General features: G+C 39.2%; 1 protein-coding gene across 3 annotated transcripts in view; it reads right to left on the bottom strand.

The window, feature by feature from the left end:
• LOC133498474 (A disintegrin and metalloproteinase with thrombospondin motifs 7) overlaps positions 1–14,052 on the bottom strand; it is a 122,908-nt gene that overhangs the window by 12,094 nt on the left and 96,762 nt on the right. For 2 of the 3 annotated variants that reach the window (XM_061815340.1, XM_061815339.1), the window contains 8 exons: positions 12,638–12,882; positions 9,850–9,988; positions 6,686–6,812; positions 5,186–5,399; positions 2,381–4,042; positions 1,878–2,030; positions 575–748; positions 19–165 (listed from right to left, as the gene is read on the bottom strand). In XM_061815340.1, the coding sequence (XP_061671324.1) occupies positions 19–165; positions 575–748; positions 1,878–2,030; positions 2,381–4,042; positions 5,186–5,399; positions 6,686–6,812; positions 9,850–9,988; positions 12,638–12,882 (2,861 nt within the window). Of the gene's footprint in view, positions 1–18; positions 166–505; positions 749–1,877; positions 2,031–2,380; positions 4,043–5,185; positions 5,400–6,685; positions 6,813–9,849; positions 9,989–12,637; positions 12,883–14,052 lie in introns of those variants that run through there. The other variant, XM_061815341.1, reaches the window with a different exon arrangement.

Here is a 14,052-nt window from a genome sequence, read left to right on the forward strand (position 1 = left end):
TGATTCAGTGAAGTGTACCTGTTCCCAAGATCCAGTTAGCCACTGAGCGCAAGGTTGAGTATTACAGGGCTGAATGTTACTGGGCTGAATTTCAGTGTCACAAAGATTCTCCTCTGGGCAGGAGACTAGACGTTGCTGTCCTCCACCTCCACAAACCTCTGAACACTGAGCACAACATACACAAGAACAACAGCCAGCTACTGGTAAGTGAATGGAGACAGTACAAGGGGGACTGTGAAAAAGGGGCAACATTTATACAATGTAGAGCAAAACGAATGGGTGGGCCATAGAAACATCCTGAATGAGTTTCTATCGAAGCCTTTTTCATTGCGATGATGAAAAGAAAATCCTCAACTTTCATCTCACTTTCTTCCAAATAAGATGATGAAAGAAAAAAACGTGTATTCAGCTTTGGAGCATGCAGGCAATAGGACTACAAAATGTCAGAGAGACTTAAAGTGATGTGATGGATGGGGTGCTGTCAGAAAGACTGTATTTTATAAACCTCCACTTAAGGCAGCCAGCAGAGCAGGCAGTGCTACAGATTGCTCAGTTGAAGTGCTATGTTAGGCACCTGACCCCAGGACGAAGTGTACCAGTCCAGACATGGCTGAAGGTTACAGGGCATTTGGCTTTGTGGCCTCGAGGACGTTGCCTGACAGTGGAAAGGTCGTAGAGGTCTTTGATCACGCATGTCGAAACACTGGACTTCTCGGGATTTTCTACCACCGCCACAATTCCTGGAGCACTGCAAAAAGACATTGGCTTATATCTATTCAAGTGTATCTTCCAAAGTTTTCTGTAGTCTAGATCTTTGGTTGGCTTATTCAATATCTGGATGCTTATTTACAAATACTAACTAAAGCCATTTCTAGCTATGCCAGAAGCATTTAAGAATTTCTATTGGAATACATAAAAAGGCAACGTTGTACTGTGCAGGTGTCAGTTTCAATTCAAGAAGGTAACATTGATGTCTCCAGCAGTGGGGACATAACTTAAGCCAGTATTGACTATTAAACAAGAAAAATATTGCTCGAGCTTGAGCGGCTGGCTTACCACTGTTATTTTATTAAACGTATGTATGCACAGACTTTTAACACAGATCTCAACAAAATACGGCCTGGGGGCACATCAGGCTCATTCACGGTCTTTGACTGACCTTCACGGTCAAAGTAAAATGTAAACTATGGGCTGCTCTAATTTTGATGTGAGTTAGTGACATTTCTGAACCCTCTATTGACTTTTTTTCTTCCTTGAGGTGACTAGAACAATGCCAAACGTGGTCCTCAAGTTGGGAAAACTCCTGTATAGTGGAGGGAAGAGGGCCAAGAATATTTAACCTCATAAACTTTTGAGCTAATGGTGCCAGCATATTTTAAAAATGTACCAAAAAACTGTTGAGGGTGTAAAAGAAAATAAATCAATGTAGATTAAATCGCGATGTAATTTTCATGTAACCTCCATGGCTGCGTATAATGTTGTTTACATATTTATATATGCTAATCACAGTATATTTAACAAACACAAGTAAAACCATATTAAAACAGTTTTATGTAATGCTTATAAATACATTTAATTAATATGGAACAAAATTGAAGCCCTCTAAAGATGTTCCAGTTTCTCACATGGCCCCTTTGGAAAATAAATTCACTACCGCCACTTTAAGGTGATCCACAAACTCATAACAGAGAAAGACCAAGATGGGCCCTTGTGGTAAACTGATGAATCAATCAAATTTCTGGGCCCAAACCCATCAAGTTGCTAAATGTGTTGAAAGTCAACAGAAAATAAATGACAAGAATTTGGAATTTCAGCTGTGCACATTTCAAATCTCCAAGGTAGACAACAAAATCCCATAGGCAGAAGGCCCATCTTACCTTTGACCATTCTCCGAACCTCCACATGGAGCAGGGGCGCATGTAACAACGTTGGGCAGGTGTGGGCCTCTTGGCTGGGTCGCAATCAGACTCGGAGCCAGTACTACAGGCCAAAGTTCTCCAGATGGCACCCAGACCACAGCTTGTGGAGCACTGTCCGGAAATATGGTAACACATTATAATAAATAGAAGGCTGTTCATTGGACGAGCAATGGACCTTGGCATGCATGACAAACATTTCATTTTGGGAATCATGCTTAGTCTTTAAAAATCTGTATGTTTTGTGGATCATTGTGAAAAATATTTTGAAATTATACAGCACGTCAATGGAGATTCATTAGGTAAATTATAAAAAATGATGATACAAGATAAGGTAAATCAGATTTCACTTAAATGTCTACAGTGACCAGATAGAAAATGGAAAAGAAAAATCAGTGAGATCCTGGCAAGCTTTGTGCTTCTGCTAGAGCGCAAGAACAAAGCAGAATTGATTGAAGACTTACGAAGCTCCAGTTACCAGTAACCCAAAAGGCTGCGACTTGTGTGGCAGCTGGCGTCCTTTCTGTTGTCTGAAGAAGCAACCGAAGGTGTGGATACTGGCTTGGTGAGGCATCCACTGTTGGTTTTGCTGAGGTAGTATGTTGAGGAGTTATTGCTGTGTTTTGCATTGGGGTAATGTATGAAGAGCCAGGATGGCTCACAATACCAGATCTCAAGATCGGGGTTATTTGATTGGAGTCATAGCCATTAAATGTAAATGACAATTGGTGCACAGAGAAATCTGATCCAGTCCTTTCAGTATAGGCTTTGGTTGGAGTCTGTTTTGTTGTCACTGGCTGGAGATCATATGTGAGAGGTTGAGTGTATCCTTCCTGGATTGTAGGTGGCTGGACTTGTGTTCCAGCAGAGAATATGGTGTCATCAGGGGCATTTTGATGAACTGAAACATGCAGGCGTGGAGGAAGTCGAGGAGTGGAACTCTCAGAGGGAGGCAGTGAGGTTGTACTGAGGCCACTGTCAGACACGTTGGAACCATCTTTAATGGTAACCAAGTCTGGACTGAGATGAGTCATATGGAGTTTTTCAAACTCATGGTCATGTGAAAATACTGTTGATCCACTGGTATTTTGAATAAGGTATAAATCTGAATATATTTGATCCTCTACAGTTTCTGGCGCTGAGGTAAAAGTAGAGAATTGTGGCGTGATGTAAGTTTGGTGCAACTGTAAGTCATCCTCTTGTTGGAGGATGGCTGTCTTCTCTGTCAGTGTGACATCATGACTGCGCTCACTTTGAATTCCAAGCTTTGGAACAGCATGTGACGGAGTTATAGTGAATTCCTTCATGTGCTTTTCCACTCTTATAGAATTGTGGTTATTTTCAACCTCTTCTCTAGTTTGCCCTACTTTGCCACTCTTTGCAGGCTCCCCTGTGGTGTCATCCATTGGGGGGCTTGTGTTATTGTATTTAGACCACAGGAGATCTTCATTTCCATCTTTTCGGGATAAATGCTCTGATGGTGATCGGGTGGTGGACACAGGTAGAAGATAATCCTCAGCAAGGTAGTCATCAAAATTTACAGAATGTTTTTCAGCAGGTTCTTCTGTTCCAGGGTTTTCAATGTCCTTCGGCTTGTCTTTAGTAACGCTCTGTGGTTCTGCAGGTTTCCAAGAAGGAGTTGTGGCATTCACACTGCTCGTTGGCTCTTCCTTTAGCAGAAAACCAATTTCCTGACTGTTCTCTGAATCTATTCCACCACTCTCATTTGATAAATCTTCATGAAAGTTGATGAAGTTGTAGTCATAGTAAAAGTCATCCACTTCAGGAGCATGTTCTTCACTTTCTATCTTATTGTGATAATGAAAGTCTTCAAAAATGTTATTCAAGTCATATGGATCATTATTTTTTGGTTGGACTTTGGTGGTACTGTATTTTAGAGCTGGTTTGGCTACAGGGATGGTGTTGTGTTCGTTAAACACTTCTTTGCTTGCCCATCCACTTCCAGACCAGTCAATATCACCAAAATTTTCCACAATTTGTGGACAGTCCTGGATCAAGCAAGAACTAATAGTAAGTGGCTTCTTTTGCAGGTCGCAGTCCATGCCGGTGTTTCTGGAACAGGTAACGTTACGCCGACGTACTCCTCTTCCACATGCTACGGAACACTGCATGGAAGAACAATGACAGAATACATTACTTCAATCTCTGACCGTGAGAGGTACTTTGCAGACAAGAGCTACTTGTGTATTAGTTCTATGATAGGCAATATTTACTTGCATTATATGTACATAACTGATCTTCTCTCAATCACTCCTTATAATAGTTATATAAAATGTCATAAACTCCAGGAGACTTTATACATATTATACTATCTATGAATGTCGATGATTGGTGAATAGTTCAACACGTCTGAGCAAATTGCAGGTGTAAAAGTCACACTTATTTTTTTTTAACTTTTCCACTTTAAATTTAAACTGCGATTATTCTTACAATTGAAATTGAAAAAAAAGATCCTGGCTGGTCATAAATTTGATGTGAGAAAAATCCATCATATTACTTGTGTCTGTACAAAATGGAAGGTTTTGATTTTCAAACAGTAAGGTGGGGAAATTTGATGAAACTGGTTACACTTTTTTGTTTCTTAATTGGAATGTCAACTTTAGTCAAGATGGAGATTATTTTGTTTAGCTCCAAAAAACAGACCTTTTGCCACAGAGCCTTCAACATCTTCCAGAAAGCTCAAGTTTGCAGCATTCTAACTCAAATAAAACCATTTTGTCAGGAACAACAATATTGTGAGGTCAAACTCTCTTAGGCCCACAAACGGGCTCGAATATAGGGAAAAAAATAACAAAAAACTGAATGAATATACAAGATGTTGAACATAAACTGTCGTTCCATAACTTTTTTTAACAGGACTTCATTAAGGTTACGGGTAAGCCTTTTCCAGCTGACTTTGGCGCGGCAGGTCGGAGACACTGTTTGGAAGCCAATCTCAAGGCTTCCAATAAATATGTGCACATGCAATAGTTTTTATTATTTAACCCCTTGCTCTAACCAGGGAACAAATACCTGTTCAATTTTTTTTTACATTACAAAAGAACCATTCCAGGAGTACATGAAACTATCAACTCCAGGGGGATTATTATTTGAAATAAGAAAAGTAGGAGCTAGTAGTTTGGATTTGAAATATATCTTTTTAATCATCCCAGTCCTGGGACTTTTCTGTCACGTCTCTGATGTGTGAAGAGAAAACAGATGAATGTTATGAATAAAAATTGTGCAGTTTTATTCCAGGCCACATTCACCTTTGACCAATTGCCAGTGGTCCAATCTCCTGGACATGGGATATTGGTGTTGCAGGGCAGGACTGACTCAGGTTTTGGGATGTGTTTACATTGACTGGGCTGTAGGGCTTTCTGATCATCCACGCTGATGGCTTGTATGCACAGCACTGTCCTTTTAGCCACGCCGGTGCTGCCACAGCTTGCCGTGCATTTCTCCCACTCACCTACCCACCATCTGTTTTGGGAGACAGAGATTTATTTGAAATGTCCAATTGAGTGTGATGAACATTGTTAATTTTCTCAATAGAACCAAAGACGATGACTCATGTTCTGTAATTTCTCATGTATAATGCACATCCATGTATAATGTATACCCCCAAATTTGAACTAAAAATTCTGGTAAACTTGTCAATCCCAGTGTAATGCATTTTTAAAATGCACGCTTTTGTTTCACCCATATGATCGAAACATGAGGTATTAGTTGTACATTGTTAGTTTTTCAAAGAATCAGTCTGAAGTTAAGCACTTTATTTGAACATGTAATACTTTTTTATTTACTGGCTCTTATTTGAAAATTTGCACCCCTACTTTTATTTAGTAACTAAGAAAACAGTTGTGCTAATATGTTTAAATACTCGGGTACAATTTGTAAGAATGAGAACAATTCTTTAAAAAAACATGAAGAATCTGGGAAAACATTTCATTTTATTTTAATTTTATTTAGAAAAGCATTATTAAACAAAACATAACCAGAACTGGTTGCCAGCCAATCGCAGGGCACATGGAGACAGACAGTCGCACTCATAATCACACCTAGGGAAAATTTTGAGTCACCAATTAATGCATGTTTTTGGGTTGTGGGAGAAAACCGGAGTACCTGGAGAAAACCCACGCAGGCACGGGAAATGCATGCAAACTCCACACAGACAGGGCCGGGATTTGAACAGAACTGTGAGGCTAAAATTGTTCTCCCTGAGAAGAATATGTATATCACAAATTCTCCCTGGGCATGGAAACTTATGAGGACTATTGTACATATTTACCCCTGTGATATTAGGAATGAAAGTATAGGCGACACAATTTTTATAACTTCGAGGTGGCGGTGGCATACTAGACTGAAAGTTTTTCATATTCAACTTTCATATTCAACTTTTTCATATTCTCTAGGTCATGGGTGCTCAATACGTCAACCAGTCAATTGCAAAGAGTGTTGATAGCATGACCCCATAATTAAAAAAAAGAAGTCAACCTATCATCCATCCTGTTGCTTGATTTTATATAGATAGATAGATAGATAGATAGATAGATAGATAGATAGATAGATAGATAGATAGATAGATAGATAGATAGATAGATAGATAGATAGATAGATAGATAGATAGATAGATAGATAGATAGATAGATAGAAGGATTAGTCAACTAATTGCAAAAATGCAAAAATAATTGGGGACTAATCGATGACCAAAATAATCGTTTGTGGCAGCCTGAGTTGCAGGTAATGTCTCTGAGGCAAAAACTCACATGGCTGGACAAGGCCCGTTGTTACAGGAAGTTTGGTTGTCATCAGGCCGGGTTAAAGGGTCACAAAATGACTCATCCACTATCCCGTTGGTTCTTTCTACACAGTGAAAAATTTGCCTCTGAACACCTGGAATGACAATGAAATGAGAGGTTTTCATGCATGGAGGTATTCCTGCACACGCATGCACAATCTGTTTGAACACTTCACAACACAATGTTGACAGCTACTGAGAGAAGTCAAGAACAAAACATTACAAATCTTTTTTATATTGTTTTTTTCTCAATTGAGGTATGAAAGGTCTTTAGTTCTTCAAATGGTATCCTGTGTTTCTTTTTGACATCCTGGATGAGTGCCTTATTTCCTCTTGAGGTATGTTTTGTAAAGCGCCCCAACCTGGGAAAGTTCATCACCAATCCATGTTTTTTCCACTATGTGGATCATGGTTCTCCTTGTGGATCACTAGAGCCCCAAAGCCTGAGAAAGGGGTCGGTAAAGCTTTCCAGAATGATCACTGTTAACTCGTACATTTCCTGTCTGTCTGTCTGTTCTTGAATTTCTTTGGATCATAGCAATTTGTTGCAGATCATCTTTTGGCTGACTTTATTTTGTCAGACAGGTTCTTTTTAAGTAACTGAATGGATTGGAAAGTAATCAGGCTTGTGTGTGGTCAGTGCAAATGAACTCAGCTTTGTATAAAAATGTGATTACTCACAGTTAATTCACAATTTAACAAGGAAAATTACTTTTTAGGTCGCTTTGAATAGTCCCCCTTTCCCTTAATATATGTATATATATATATATATATATATATATATATATATATATATATATATATATATGTGTGTGTATATATAAACCAAAAACGGCATTTTCAGTTTACTTTTGCAATTTTTGTCTGGTATTTAGACATTTTTTGATGATCTCAAACAAAGTTTACACACTTTTGAACAAGTTTGAGAAAGGGGCAAATGCTTTTTCATGGCACTATACACCTTACTTGTCACGACCCATCGGAACACAGGGGGACACGGGAGACGCAGATGTAAATCGTGAAAAACATTTATTATTCAATGGTCGGTGATCGGGCAGGCAGTCAGGTGCAGCAGTGGTTGTTGGGACGTCGGGCGTAGAGAGCAGGTCAGCGGGCAGGCAGGAGTCGGTACACGGGAGAACGATCAAAGCAGGCAGAAGTGTCAAAGGAGTCAGGCTTACAGGGTCGGTCGGAGAACAGGCGAAGCTCAGTACACACGGGTTGACGATCTGGGATACGAGAGTGCTGGAACGGGACATGAACCTCAACGATCTGGCGGAGGACCAGTTGTCACCGGGTCCTATAAGTACCGGGCGTAATCAGCCGAAACAAGGTGCGGGTGTGTCCCGACTAATTGGCTGGCCATGCCCAGCCTGGGCAGGATGCCAGGAGCATGACATTACTGTAGTACCTACCACGGTATTTCCACCCCCATTACAGCGAAAGACTGTGCATGGAGATGGTAGCCATGGGTCTATTTAATGGAATCACAGGTTTGTTTGAGAGTGAAAGACAAAGAAAGACACTCATATACAGTATTTGGAGTTTCGAATTCTGCAGTATTTTCAAAAAGCAGCAAAAAAACATGAGGTTTGTCTTTTGATAACATTGAGCTCCTCAAGTGGCATTAAAAGTCCACATAAAAAAAGAGAAGTCATCCCACTCAGGGTCAGTGTAATAGATTTTTGTGTGTAATTTCTACAATTGTAATGATATAGACACAAAACTTCATTTGTTCTAATACCTCAATGAAGGGGGTAATGGTGTGTTGTATGTGTTTATCATATCTGCTTCAGTTCAGGGTTTAAATTTCAAGTTGGACCTTTTTGTCTGGAGTTTGTATGCTCTCCTTATGTTTGGATACATTTTCTCATGCTCCTGCATCTTTTTACCGCTTTCCAAAAACATGCATGTTTTGCATTCAAAGACTCAAAATCAGTGGTGTCAAATGTTTGCCCTGCAGGACAGAAAAGGCCCTTGAGCTGGTCTTGACCCTGAATGAAAACACTGTCATGACAAAAAATGAAAAAAATTCCTGAAGTTGACTTTAAGTTCAATAGGGTTTGTTTAATGTGTATAATATACAGTAACAAAAAAACATTCAAACTTGAGTGTGTGCATGTGTGGAAGCCCACCCATCAAGTGTGAAACTAAAGAACAACCTTTATTATCTGCCTGTTTCTGAAATTGTTTCTGCGTTTTGCGTTTGGTTTCTCCTACCATGGCATGATCAGCGCGGTTGGATGAAGAGCCTGAACTAAGTTTAAGCGTCAGCCAGAAAGCCGGCACTCCTAGCTTGAAACATGTACAAGTGGCAATTTTCAAGTTAAGACGTGTTTTCCCATCGTAACACCAGTTGTGTGTGTGTTTTACTTACCTGTTAGTTCTCATGTCATAGTGAGAAGTTGTTTTTTTTTGTACTCTGGGTGTTCTGAACAGTGAGACCTTGGCTGTTTTCTATTATGCTATTTACAAGTGCACATCAGTTGCTTTTGCTAAATGAAAGCCCCCCTTCTTCAGCTAGTTTGGAGTACAGTACTCCAGACTTTCCTTTTACGATGCTACGCCGGGTGCAATAGGTATGTGGCAATGACCCTCCCAGTAACTTCCTACCAACAACGAGGTACCATTAGTTCCTCTTCAAAATACAGATATTTTCAACCAACAAAGGTATTCTACATCCTTGACATTCCTAACCTCTAACTTCAATTTTTAATAGCAAAATTCTCAAACCCAGTGTCTCCATAAAAAGGTGCAAATTTACCATACAACCAGCAATGATTTACATTTCACGATAATAAGAGACAACCAAGTCATGTGACATTTTGTAGGGGGGAAAAAGGGACACGTTGCTACCCGGGATCATCATGGCAACTAAAGCTGGGCTCACCGTTGGCACACCAGTCTAAGGGGCAGGATGAGGCATGACACAACAGGCCGATTTCCAGCAGGACAAGAAATAGTTATATGACTTTATAAGTAATGAAGTGTGATAAATGTTGAATTTGGGTTATGTTGATGAAAGCATGTCACAGAAATGGTATTAAAACACATTAGACCTGTTTTGAATTGGAAAAATATTCATGTTCCATTAAACGTATAACACAACAAAAAAAAGTCTTGTTCACCTACCTGCTCCACAGGTGGCACTACATTCAGTCCATGAACCACGCTTCCAGAAGACTGAAGTAGGGGTGTTATTGTCCTCAGAAATGTTTTGACTGATTGTGTACTCATAGCGAACTCCTGGATTGTTCTCTTGAAAGAGGAGCTGCAAAAGTAAGTAAATACAACACCGTTTAAAGTGAAACAAAATACAATAAAATCAATTAAGTGTTATTTGTATCTATTTAACCTTGTCTTAATTTGTCTCAGTTCTTTTTACATTTATATGTCAGACTTATTGGGCTAATTTGAACCCTTGAATAGCGTGTTCAAAGCACTGACATCTGCTCTCTCAAACTTTGTCTGCAAAACATCCAGCTTTGGCTTTAAATCTAAAGAGCTCATTTCTAATTCTGTCCAACCTGCTCAGTCCTAGCAAGAACTTCAACATCTTCATTTCTGCTACCTCCGGCTTTGCTTCCTGTTGTCTCATCAGTGTCCGGATTGCATACATCCAGACTGGCCTCACAACTATCTTTTAAACTTTCCCTTGATCCTAGCAGAGACTCTTCTGTCACATAAAACACCAGACACCTTCCCATTCTAAATAAAATAAATATGAAATCAAAATAAAACTGCCTCTATTATATATAACTCTGATGACATTATTATATTATATGAAACACTTCCTGAAACCAGAGCAACTGGATGGATTTCAGGACATTTGAAACAACTGCTTTGTTGCATGCCAAAAAATGTGAACTGTTAGATTGATCTATCGAAAGATAGATACTTAATTCATTCCGGTAAGGGAATTCCATTAACAAATTTTATAACAAAGTCTTTAAACCCTTTCCACAAGAACACTTGGTATCGGTTATAACGAGTGAAATGGAAAAAAATTGTACAAATTCAGGATTACATGCAGACACACGCACACACACACACACACACACACACACACACACACAAACATACACGCACATACCCATACACACATGGACATATAATAATGATACACTACGGGTTAGGTGCCATCTATGCCCCTTAACACTCTATTTTCTGCAGAAAGCACAATACTCCAAACCTCATGAATACATTACATGCAATAACATTCTACAGATCAAACAGTTCAAGGTTTTATTGCAATGCTTTTCGACAGACAACATTTTTATCATCTTTTTCTCTGCCAGTATACACGAATCATTCGATCTGCCCACCCTTAAGAAACCAACATAAAACTGACCATGAGAAAAATGCTTGAAAATGCAAATAAAAACCGGCAACTTTCAGAGGCTGACATTGTGACGTGTCAGCCTTCTGAATTAAACTGGTAATCCATCCACTTTCTGAAGCGCTTATCCTCACTCGTGTAAATGTATAAATGCTTTCTCACCTTTAGACGGACCTGTGATTATAATAGCTTCAAGCACTTTAGACAACATCGATACACATAAAGGGTCAAAGTTTGTGTGTCCGCTTTCAAATAATTTTCTTGAGCAAAAATATTTTAATATTTTCTTGGATGTTTTTTAATGTGTCTGCCCCCTTCTTTTTGCCATTTTGGCACCTTTTTTGCACTTGTAGTACATTTCTGCATGTTTTACGTATCCTTGGTCGCACGTAATAGTAGGAATTACCTGTCATCATATGTATTATTACTTTGGCATTTAAAGAGGTAATTAAAACCTTGAAGGCATGCAGGAATGTGCAGGAACGTGCAAAACATGCCAGAATGTGCCAGAACCTCTAGGGGCATGTGGCAGGGCAATTCTTTGAAAACAGACACAAGCTGTGATCTTAAAGTAGTGTATATAGATGACAATATTTGACATCACCATGGAAAAATAATTATTATGATACAATGGTAATAGTGTTTACATAGTAAGGTAGTGAGTGATTTGTGATGGGACAGTCTAGTGAAATGCTTACTTACAATTTAGCAGCGGGCTGATGGGTCAGCTCACTATATTAGCTCCCTCATAGCCGAAGTCAGCAGCAGCATCTTTTTTTTTTCTTTACTAAGTTACAATTTTTAAAAATCCTGACTATGTAACGCCAATGCATGTATTCCATGATACCTGTCCAAACTTATTTTCACGTAACCTCCCTGAAGGTATGTGCACCCCTAGTTGGGAAACACTGCTTTAGTGGACCAGTGTACCCCTGGTACATTTGAAATGGGACATCCACGCTCTTGTGGGCGTCATTATAGGTGGCTTTAATCCTCTCTGGGTTATTGCATATCCTTTAAAATTGCTTCAAATAGTGTTGCATATGGTGACATGAAATGGTAAATATGGAGCCTATCGCATCTACCTTCAGGCGAGAGGCAGGGTACACTCTGAGCTGGTCTCCAACCAGTCACAGAGCATATATAAACAAACAACCATTTACAATCCTATTCAAACATAGGGGTATTTTAGAACCTTCAAATAAGAATACCATGCATGCTTTTGGGGACATAAGAGGAAACCGGAGCACCCAGAGAAAATCCACGCATGCATGGGAGAACATGCAAACTCCACCCAGGCCAGGCCAGATTTGAACTTGGGTCTTCAGAACTCTGAAGCAAATGGCCTCACCAGTTGACGAACGTGCTGCCACATTAAAAAGATACTGTGTTACTTTTATGCATACCCAGTTGTACACATTATTCATATTTACAGATGTCAGAGATCGAAAAGGGTCAAACTAACACAAAGAATAACAGAATAGTTTTAAATGGCAATTGGACAGTTTGGGTGTAAAAACATATTTAATGACAGGCATCACAAAAGAAAAAAAAAGCATCAAATTTCATGCTCAATCCCACCTGAATCCACAGCGGTTCCATGGTGGGCCCAGGTGAAGTCAGGTTCTCCAGATGCCCAGTCCGTTCATAGGTAAATACGGCCCCAGCTGCCTTGTACTCGCCATTCCATTGTATAGTCCAGCCACCATTCAGATAATAGTTGTTGGGGCCGTCACCTCTGAGCGCTAGGAAATTTCCAGCTTCAGCCATCTCCTCAATCCTGATGTCCCATGAGCCCTCTGGTATCAGTCCAATGTCCACATAACCTTGATGACAATGGATCTCATCTAAGTGGAAATGCTTGATGAATCACAGTTAATGCATACAAAGGGTTTGGGACATAGACATGACTATTTCATAAATGCCAAACAACTTCCAAAATTTGTCGCAGATTATTTCTATGTTGTAATAATGCTGACACCTTATACTGATGGGAACGCAGTTCATTTCCCTTTTAAATATTGACCCTTTTCAAAGTAACAGACTTTGTGGGATGAGCAGCTTGTGTGTTGGGTCCGTGTGAACTTAAATTGCACAATCATCACCATGCAATGATGTGTTGATTGCTGAGAGAAGTAACATTTTTTTGATGAGCGTGGTGTGATGGTGTGCGACCGCATGATTGATTGATTGATCATTAAGACAATCCTGTACAGCCACAGTCTGGGTTATAAAGGATAGACTGAAAAAGGCCAATAGGCCCTATGTCTTGTTTCCTCCTTGCTATCAATGGGACTTAAAATCATTCAAGCAATGAAAGCACATGAAAAAAGAGCCAAGAGTAACAGCTGTATAAACTGTTTAGCACAGGCAGTGAGGATATGGCTCATTTTACACACAGCGTTGGGAAAGTTCATTTCTCGGCAAACTACTTGAAAGTGCAGTTAAATGTTCGAAAAATGCAGTTTAATTTTAAGTTTGAATTTATCATTCAAAATTTTGGATGAAGTTCACCATTCCAAAGAAGAACTAGCTTATAGTTCTTTTTGTTTTGTTTTTTTTTCACAATACGTATGTTGCAAATGGGCTATTACTGTTAAAATACTGTCATTTCATTTTCCCATTGTTGCAACCCATTCAGTCCACACTAGTAGCAAGCTGAAACTTTCAGTATCAAAAACAAGATGAAAAATGTGTTTCTTGAATCTTTTGAGTCTGTTTTTAAAACACGGAATTAAAAGAAAAATGGGAGTTTTGTACTTAACGTACAAACTAAAACAGGAAATGATGGTGAAAGGACATTGATAACGTTGGATTCCTCGCATCTCTGGCTGACTATATAACATTTTTTTTTCTTATATTTCAAAATAAAATACATTTCATGACGGTGTGGTTATACAGTTTGAACCAAAGCATTTTCATACAAATAATAATTTTCCAAGTAATTCGTCCTGTATATAGAATTATGTACTGTATTATAAAAGAACCGCTGAAGA

Source organism: Syngnathoides biaculeatus, chromosome 3 (genome assembly GCF_019802595.1).
Source record: "Syngnathoides biaculeatus isolate LvHL_M chromosome 3, ASM1980259v1, whole genome shotgun sequence".
Classification (NCBI taxonomy): domain Eukaryota; kingdom Metazoa; phylum Chordata; class Actinopteri; order Syngnathiformes; family Syngnathidae; genus Syngnathoides; species Syngnathoides biaculeatus.